Here is a 9032-nt window from a genome sequence, read left to right as displayed (position 1 = left end):
GTCTAAGTATAAGGTACTCATGCTGCAGAATGGCCCCATTGAAAGTGTTATATAATCATATATATTGTATGATTAGATGGACATGCGTTGGCTGTTGAGGTGGAGTTAATTTCAGAGGCCCTGCATAACCACATACGTGTTTTTACTCATTCAGGCTAATCAGTCCTCTGCTCAGGTGTAAAGTGAACTAGGTATATTTACGTGAGGTCACCAAACTTCATGAACCAAAAGAAATGATAACTGGGGGGCCGTTAACTGCTTTATACACTGTTGGGTAGTTAAATCTATATATCTGCGTTATATGTTATATGATGACCATATGTTTTCTATAAAAGAATTTAAAAATGTACAAAATAAACACTAACTAAAGGCGTAAAATATCTGGAGTAAAAAGGTACAATATGAAGTGAAGTGAAATTATAGCAGAAAATGGAGATATTCAAGCAAAGTACCTCGAAATCATACTAACACTTGAGTAAATTACTTCTAGTAATAAGTAATGAGAGTGTTTGAAATCATTTTAAATCCAAATTTTAGTCTTCTTTATATTTTGAAGTCACAATTGAAAAAAATATTTTCAACCAAGTCTGACAAATACTGATGGGAATCTAACAAACTAATTATTTATAAAAAAAAAAATTGTGGTTCAAATGTGGCATATTAATAAAGAACAGGCAATTCATATTTATTAAGAATATAATTAATGGATAAAGTAATAAAATCAAGACAAAATTTACTTTGCAACATCTTATTCATTAAAAACATAAAAGTGAATTACATTTGTATATATATATATATATATATATATATATATATATAGAATTATCTTCCACAATAATCCTAAAATAACTATTTTTAATTGTTCCATATTTGTGTATATAAATAACCGACAGCATTTTCTGAACAAATCACAGGCTAAAATCGCACATGGTTGAATGTTTCCGGCTCGATTAAAATGTCTTGGTTTTGAAACATAGGCTCGGTGGTGTCGCGATAACTTCCTATTGTGATTGCAGAAATGTACGATATTAACTTTCAGAGCATCACAAGTATAAACAGCATAATCGGAATCTGTTAAACTGAGGTAACCGTGTTTTTCCTTCTCTTGTGTTTGCTTGACCTCAAACGTAAAAGTTTAAGGAAACGTTCAGCTTCATGACACAGAGACAGAGGTAGTTTGAACACTGCTGCAGCTAACAGGAGCATGCTTCTATCATCAGTGATTAATCAACAGCTGGTGCAGATGTTAGCTGGAAGACTGTCGATACAATCATTGTTGACTAATTAAACCTCTCCTCACAGTGTCGCGCACTGTGGTGCGCATGCGTAAGGAGTGCCATGAAGGTAAAGGTGATCTCCATCCTGGAAGACAACTACATGTACCTGGTGATAGAGGAACAGAGTAAACAGGCCATAGCTGTGGATCCAGCTGTACCACACCGGGTGAGAGACAGATGTTCGTGCTCAGGCTCAGTGCCTGGGAAGCAGAGTTGAAACAACACCACATGGTACATTATGAAGCCATCTCACAAATGAAGTACATGAAGTAATGCAAATTAAACTAGATCTGATGAATGAAAAAAAAGAAGAAGAAGCAACAATTAATAAGTAAAATGACAATTTACAAAGCACTTTCTGTAAGGTAAGCAACAACAATGGATAAATAATAGTCAGTAATAATGTACTAACAGTAAATACATGAGATATAGGGCTGCAACTAGTGGTTATTTTCTTTATCAATCACATTGTCAGTTGTTCTTAATCAGTTATCCTAAAGCCAGCGTGATGTCATCAGATTTGTTTTGTCTGACCTTCAGTCCAAAACTCACAGCTGTTCAGTTTAGGATCATATAAGACACATAGAAAAATAGCAAACCCTCAAAATGATTTAATAATTAATTAATAATCAAAAATAATGGCTGATTGGTTGACTCTTTGTTGAGCTCTAGTGAGATACATGCATTACGTATGGGAATAAATGCTAACAGTAGCATGTTTTTTCGGCCAGCTTCTGGAAATAGTGAAGAGAGAGGGCTTGTCTCTGACGGCTGTTCTCACCACACACCATCACTGGTAAGAAGAGTGTTTTGGGATACAAGAGGCAACAATACATCACACCCAAACAGAACAAGGTGAATATAGTAATTAACCTGCTCTCATTGGTCAGGGACCACGCTCGGGGGAATGAGGCTCTGCTGAAGGAGGTTCCTGGGTTGAGGGTGTACGGGGGAGACGATCGGATCGGAGGTCTGACTGATAAAGTCACCAGTGCTCAGGAACTTAAGGTGCCCACAAAGTAACAGGAGTAAAATGTCTTTACCTGGACAGTGGTCCAGTTATGCTATCAACATGTCAGTTATGCAAAAAGTTTCACTTGTCACTCTGCCATGTTGCTTTTTGATGTTGTGTTTTCTCAATTTGCAGTTTAACTCCATCAATGTGAGGTGCCTGTTTACTCCCTGCCATACCTCTGGTCACATGTGCTACTTTGTTTGGGAGGATGAGTGCACTGACGCCCCTGCTGTGTTCACAGGTCTTTGTCTTTAACCATCAAGAGCTAGTGAACCAGTTGAAATCTGAGACATATATTTCTACATACAGCTTATACCTGTGCAGTACACTCACTGTGTTCTTAGGCAAATATGCTTTTGAGTGACTAGAGATATGAATCCTTGTTGGCCAGCACATTGTGCATTGTTCTTGTTGTGTGGTATGACATGGACTGACCACAGCTGCCCGTAATATTTTATTTGTCTTTTTTTGGTTGTTAGGGGATACGCTTTTCATCGGTGGTTGCGGGCGGTTTCTTGAGGGGACAGCAGAGCAGATGTACCACAATCTCACCCAGGTGCTGGGCTCCCTACCTCAAGACACGGTCAGTGGAAATAAAAGATTTTTGACGTGGGGTGTGTGCAGCTCTTATAAGGTTAACCACAGCTAACATGACCTCAGATAAGAGCTGATGTAATACTGAGTCACACTGTTGCATAAACACACGTTCAATGAAGGGACTGAGTTCAGCCTGGCTCAGACTCAAACTCTACTTGTAGGTGTGTGAGGAATCAGGAAGCCTGACTTTAAATCATGCTTTGCTCATCTGTAGAAGGTGTTCTGTGGACATGAGTACACCATTAAGAACCTGAAGTTTGCCATGCTGGTGGAGCCGGAGAACGAGAAGGTTAAAGAGATGCTGAGCTGGGCCAGGGTGAGCACTGTGACGAAAACTGCTCAAAGAATAAAGCCTGTAATATTCCCTGTTTTTGTTACTGTCAGTAAAAGACCGAAACCTTAACAGTGGATAAGTTTGTCTCGTAGTACTTTCCCCAGCCTATCTGTAACTCTCAGCCACACACCCATTGGTTCCTATTTAAGGAAAATACATTATGAAAAAGTAGTAAATAGTGTCTTTGTTTTCAGTCGTTTCATGAGATTTGTGTCTGCAGGCCAGAGATGATGATGACAAACCCACAGTGCCATCTACCCTAATGGAGGAGTTTGAATACAACCCTTTTCTTCGCCTCTCGTGAGTTCGGATATTTACGCACATTTATTTATGAAAAGTAAAAGGTGCCAAATGGAAAACTGACTTAACTTTGTAGAAGTAGTTTAATTCAGATTATCTTGTTTCGTTTTCCATTCAAATAACATAGGTTGCCAGTAGAGGACTCGTGTATACTTGTTTGCTCTTTTAATGGTGAGTTAGTCTATACTTCTGTAATTATTAAGTCTACTCGATAGGCTGGCAAGACTGGCACATTTTCTGGTGAGCTCATGTTTCAGGATCTCTCAGTCACAGCGGTTACTAGTTTCCTGCCACAATTTTGTATTATGCTTATATTTCAGTCATTAATCTTTCTTACCCTCTTCCTTTACTGTAGGGAGGAAGGAGTGCAAAAGTTCACAGGGAAGACCGACCCTATAGAAGTGCTGAGAGTCTTGCGGAAGGAGAAGGACAAATTTAAGAAGCCCAAGCAGAGACTTCCTCCCCATGCCATGTTGGCTTTGGAGTGGGGGCTTCTCAGACCCTAAGATCCAGTATCAGAGCTTTGAACGTTTGACATACTCAACTATCAAGTTGGAGTAGTTTGAATTACTGAATGCAGCAAGACACAAGACTGTACAGTGTGGTGTTTGTTGCTATTACCCTAAATTCATACTGCTGTGTGCCCGGTTGATCCTCATGGGGCATGTGTATTGTTTTAGTTATTATAAAACCATGTCTGCACAAAAATGCCAGTATAAAGCTGCTTCCCTTAAATATTTCTACAAACTAAATTAATTTGAAGGCGGGTCTCCCAGCCTGTTATGCACAAACTAACTGTAACATCTGCTAATGCCAATTTCCACTGAAACACTGATGAGATTAAACTATGGTTTTATGTATTTATTGCTTTAAATAGAGAAAAATAAGGTTAATTTCTTTGACTTGTTTTGGAACGTTTCATTTCCTTGATATGTACTTTTGCTCTGATACAATTACTTCCTGTCTGGTAACCTTGCCACTGCTTTTTCATTTAACATTTTGACTAATTTCAGTATGGACATACTGTGTATATTCCCCAGCCGCTCTTTTACTTACTTATGCAGTTGAAAGCTAGAGAATGAAATTACTATCAAATACAACTAAAGTGAAGTTCTCTGTCATTTAGACAGTATTCAGGACAGGTACCTGATATGTTATAAACTGCACCACAAGGGCAGCGAAAGATGCAGTGTATATTATTAAGAATGTGAATTGCTGCTTTTCATGCCGGATTCACGCCCTCACTTTGCCAGAGCATGTAACTACATCAGAGTCAAGATTATTCAATAAAACACATCAGTCTGAGACTATATACTGTTGGACATATTCTTCATGTTTCAAAAAAATTACAGAACAAATGGCTACGATTAAATAAAATTTATTTTTCAAAATGTATACATGTGTATACTCACTAGGTTAAATAAATGAGGAATGATTATGTTTTTGTGTGTTAATTCGGTTTACATTTTTAAAGTGTAACAGTAGCACACAAATGATTTACTATTGATACATTTTATAGGACAATCAGCAGTGTAAGGCAGAATTATCAGACCATACACATGATTTGGCTTTGCTTGGGCATTATGTCATTATCTCTGCCCTGGTCTTCCACCTTGCCAGGCGCACAGCTTTTGGACAAAGGAAGAAGTAGTTTAAGTTTGCTGGCATACATCAAACCTGCTTATATTCGACTTTGCCCGCATAACCCTTCCCTTCTCTCACAGGATAGACTAACACTGTCATATCTGGACGGTTCTGTAGACATTCATCACCACTTCATCGTGAGTCCATTGATCATCTTCTCCACGGTGTGGTAATGTGTGTGCAGCAGCTCTCTGGTTTTCTCCTCCCCCAAACTGTGGAGCCAGGACTCATACAGCTCCGCCACATCAGTGTCATCTTCTGGCAACTGGGAGTGCTCTGCCATGTAGACCTCCTCAACCTTCTTGAGAAGCTCTTTTGGGTTCTGACCTGGTAAGGCCTTCACCTGTCCACCACCGTTAAGACAACCTGAATATTAAGAAGTCAGGAGAAATATAATAGGTTTGAATTTTCTTGCAAACATTAGTCACTGTCATGGTCATATTAAACTGCGTCACTCTCTGCTGTGGTAAGAATATGCTATAGCAGAAAAAGTGCACACACGAATGTATGTTTTTGGAAATTCATTTTTCTCCTTACCTGATGGACAGGCCATGACCTCCACAAAGTGGTAAGGCATCTTTCCCCTCTTCAGTTTCTGCACCAGGTTCTGGATGTTGCGGAAACCGTATGTGGAAGCAAAGGACAACAGGACTACTCCATCTTTCTCAAGAGTCACCTCCTGGAAGTCTTTATTCCTGTGCCAGAGGGGTCGAATTTGGAAGACAGGGACATTCAGCAAATCTTTTCAGACACAAGTTGGTGGTTGGGTGACTTTATAATTGAGCATGACTTGTGTGAAAAGCCATTGTGAGATCTTTAGACCTGTTTGATTGTATATAATGAGCATAGGAACTGGATTCATCTAATTCTAGTTCAACTGATCCAGGAAGCAGAATTAACCTGAACCACTCTCTCTCAAGCTTCTTAAACCTGTTGAGACAGACTCACCTTAGGATCTTGTATTTGAGTTCCTTCACTTCCTCTCCAAACAGCCGCTTGGCAGCATAGTTGAAGACATGATGGAGGTAACCCCCTGAACCGCTCCCAGCATGGCTCAGGAACTCATTCCCACAAACATTGCTGAACCTGGGTTGAAAATAAAATGTAGTGTGAGTTAACCTATTCTTTTGGAAATTCATGTTACGACTTATTTTAAAAGAGGCCATGGGGTATGAAAAAGGAAACTGGAAAAGAACTGACATTTTATCGAGGGGTGCAGGCTCCAAATCATTAAGGGACAAATGTTCCTCCTCTAGCATTTTCTGAACCTCTCCTGTATGAGACAGTGGAAAGTATAAAGAACAAGATAGTCCACATTCATACACAGAAACAGCATCATAAGAGTAGTTACTGTACCAGAAGTGATGACACAGTCCACTTCTCTGGTCTCAGCCTTGTCCATGTAGAAGTCTGCCCTCGAGGCTTCAAGCTTCTTGTCAAAGCATGGCATTACTGCCACATGGTAGATCTGATGTGGACTCAGGCCCTAACAACACACACAATACACACGCAGTCAATCGCCAGCGCTGGATACACCAGGAGTTAACCCTCTGCATTTGCTTTGATACTAAAAATTATACCTAATTCATATTCAAACCTTACCTGTTGATCAGCAAAATAGCCTTTAACCAGTGAACCCATCATCTGCTGGGGGGAGCGAGTGGTACTAATGTATGGAAGAATAAACTCCCCGTGGGTCTTCTCCGCATAGCAGATCCACCCTGAATAAAACACACACACATGCCCACAATGGAACTTGGTCTTGCTGATGAGCTTTGGACAAATATTCAAAACACAATAAATTTAAGTATTATTAGACTAAAGACTGAAGCTACTGACTGATGCTACTTTTTGTCTTTTATTAAGCATACACAGCTGTATAAAAAATTAGGTTAATGAAGTTTTGTTCTACTTATATGTAATATTAATCCATGGAATTTCACATTGGAAAATTGAAATATGTTTGTCTGTAGTGTAAACAACCAGCATTTAATATACAAGGTGGTTTTTCTCTTTCTGACAGGAAATGAGGGAGAGAAATTTGACAATGACATGTAACACAGGTCCCCAGCATGGTCAAGATGCTTCAACATTATATATTCAGGGTTTTTAATCATATACCTGGACAGGCAGATGTCAGCATGGGCAGGGCCTTGCTGTCCTGCTCCTTCCTCTGGAGCCGCTCCACAAACTCTCTCTGACTCTCCAGCAGGCTGAAGGTCCGACTAAAGCTAGTGTCGAACACATGATGAACACCTACAAAAATAATAATAATAATAATGAATCTTCAGGGGTGACTGTGTCTGCCAAAATCAACCCATCTTATTATCATATCTTTTTTTACTTTGAGTTGTATGATTTGTACAAAAAGTAAATTAAAATAGTAAAAAGTAATATTTGTGCTCACCAAGGCCTTTGAAGAAAGTAGTAAGTCTCCTGCCTGCCTCACTACTGCTGAGGTTAAAGAGTGCTGCGAGGGAGGCTCTGGACTGCGGCGACACTGACACCACCACAACCTTCTGCTCAGTGGCATTGCCCTGACATACAAAGTGTTCACTCTCATGTTACAAAGGCTGCAAAAGCAATCTTGACCAGACACATAATAGACAAGGATTAAAACACAGGTACCCATCTCTACCTTGTTGTTGCGCAGCACTTTAAAGAACTCCTCGTGGCTCTGCTGTGTGATGAGGACGCTCTCAGCTGACGTGATACAGCCACTGCAGGCCAAACAGTCATTCAGTGTGATCTTTGCTTTCTCCAGCTTCTTCTTCCCACCATCCTACAAACAAAAGGCAAATGAATTCAAGGAAAATGGTGCTGTAATATTTCAGTTTTAATAATTCACACACAGATTTTGTTTATGCCTCAACTCCCACCTGGTTGATTTGGACATAGCTGCCATCATCTTCTATTTGAATTTTAGCCACAGATTTTCCTTGTTTCTTCTCTATTTTGACAGGTTTTACACATTCCTGCAAATCAGAGGAAACAGACACCCACATAAAGCAAAGAACAAAATACCAAATAAAAGCAATAAACTAAGGATTCCAGCCAGATTCAGCAGCCTTTTTCTTCACAAAGCTCAAAGACGACAGAAAATGACTAAATTCTTCATGACATGTACGAAAAGCGATGTGACAAAAGCAAATGAACAGCAGAGCGACATGACTCAGCACATGGCAGGTGAGAAATCTAAACGATATTAACTGGCAAAAATACCTGATTAATCGTTACCAAGGACATTCAACTTTGCTATTTAAACTCTGTAACTCAAGTTACAGTACCGTATTGTTAATTAAGATAAATCTTAACTTATCATTATGGACTTAAACCAAGTTATTACCAACGACTAGTTATTTCATGGTGGTTACATCATTGCTTAAATCAGCAGCAAGCTAACTGCGTACGTTTTATTTTATTCACGTTCTCCTAGTATAGTCAACTTATTAGAAACGATTAAACCTGGTGGTTAAAATCACATCAAAATAAGCTTCAATCGATGATGAGGGATTTAACGTTGCCGTTATTTTGGGGGTTGTTCTCCTACACAACAGCACTGACATGAACAGCTAACAGCTAGTAAACCTGCTAACTTATTCTTTACGTTTGTCCGCTATTGGCTGCCTTTATAGATGCGAAATGAATCGGCGGCGTTAACTATTCAAAATAAGTATATTGTTATAACATGTCATAACAAGTTTCACTACCTGAGAGGGGGTGATAAAATCATCCAGATCTGTCAACTGCAGCACACCGCTGAAGTTGGAAGCCATGTTTACTGCCGTAAAGTGTTAGTTGTTTACTGTTATGTCGTGAATAGCTATCCTTGATTCAACTCCAGTTTTTTTTTTGTTTTTTTATT

At 39.3% G+C, this 9032-nt stretch overlaps 2 protein-coding genes across 3 annotated transcripts; one reads left to right on the top strand and one right to left on the bottom strand.

Annotated features, from left to right (window-relative positions):
• The first annotated feature begins 968 nt into the window (after positions 1–968).
• Positions 969–4833, top strand: LOC111667569 (hydroxyacylglutathione hydrolase-like protein). Of its 2 annotated transcripts, XM_023423308.2 has the most exons (9): positions 969–1084; positions 1303–1443; positions 2009–2073; positions 2168–2285; positions 2425–2533; positions 2772–2875; positions 3104–3205; positions 3444–3523; positions 3879–4833. In XM_023423308.2, exons 2-9 carry the CDS (start codon positions 1339–1341, stop codon positions 4027–4029), a joined length of 834 nt encoding a protein of 277 aa, XP_023279076.1. In that variant the 5' UTR covers positions 969–1084; positions 1303–1338; the 3' UTR covers positions 4030–4833. The 2 variants fall into 2 exon arrangements, with proteins under 2 accessions (XP_023279076.1, XP_023279077.1); XM_023423309.2 differs by lacking the exon at positions 3104–3205.
• A 52-nt stretch (positions 4834–4885) lies between these two features.
• Positions 4886–8972, bottom strand: ciao3 (cytosolic iron-sulfur assembly component 3). The gene is made up of 11 exons (XM_023423307.2): positions 8878–8972; positions 8047–8142; positions 7806–7949; positions 7575–7704; positions 7289–7423; positions 6770–6888; positions 6524–6653; positions 6368–6440; positions 6116–6253; positions 5705–5862; positions 4886–5533 (listed from the first exon to the last, which is right to left on the bottom strand). The coding sequence occupies exons 1-11, from the start codon at positions 8941–8943 to the stop codon at positions 5292–5294; spliced, it is 1431 nt and encodes a 476-aa protein (XP_023279075.1). The 5' UTR covers positions 8944–8972; the 3' UTR covers positions 4886–5291.
• Positions 8973–9032: the final 60 nt, after the last annotated feature.

The sequence above is a fragment of the Seriola lalandi genome, unplaced genomic scaffold (genome assembly GCF_002814215.2).
Source record: "Seriola lalandi dorsalis isolate HSWRI2012SDOR001 ecotype SW California unplaced genomic scaffold, Sedor1 jcf7180002054690, whole genome shotgun sequence".
NCBI classification, from domain to species: domain Eukaryota; kingdom Metazoa; phylum Chordata; class Actinopteri; order Carangiformes; family Carangidae; genus Seriola; species Seriola lalandi.
Note: the sequence above shows the minus strand (reverse complement) of the source record. Positions and strands in the feature narration are given on the sequence as shown.

Bases quoted from the DNA above. Each gene is read 5' to 3' on its own strand.
- LOC111667569 (XM_023423308.2), top strand. From the start codon at position 1,339: ATGAAGGTAAAGGTGATCTCCATCCTGGAAGACAACTACATGTACCTG. The intron at 1,444-2,008 runs GTGAGAGACAGA...TTTTTCGGCCAG, and splicing joins ATCCAGCTGTACCACACCGG to CTTCTGGAAATAGTGAAGAG. The intron at 2,074-2,167 runs GTAAGAAGAGTG...CTCATTGGTCAG, and splicing joins CTCACCACACACCATCACTG to GGACCACGCTCGGGGGAATG.
- ciao3 (XM_023423307.2), bottom strand. From the start codon at position 8,943: ATGGCTTCCAACTTCAGCGGTGTGCTGCAGTTGACAGATCTGGATGAT. The intron at 6,654-6,769 runs GTAAGGTTTGAA...GTGTGTTGTTAG, and splicing joins GCTATTTTGCTGATCAACAG to GGCCTGAGTCCACATCAGAT. The intron at 5,534-5,704 runs GTAAGGAGAAAA...CTTAATATTCAG, and splicing joins GGTCATGGCCTGTCCATCAG to GTTGTCTTAACGGTGGTGGA.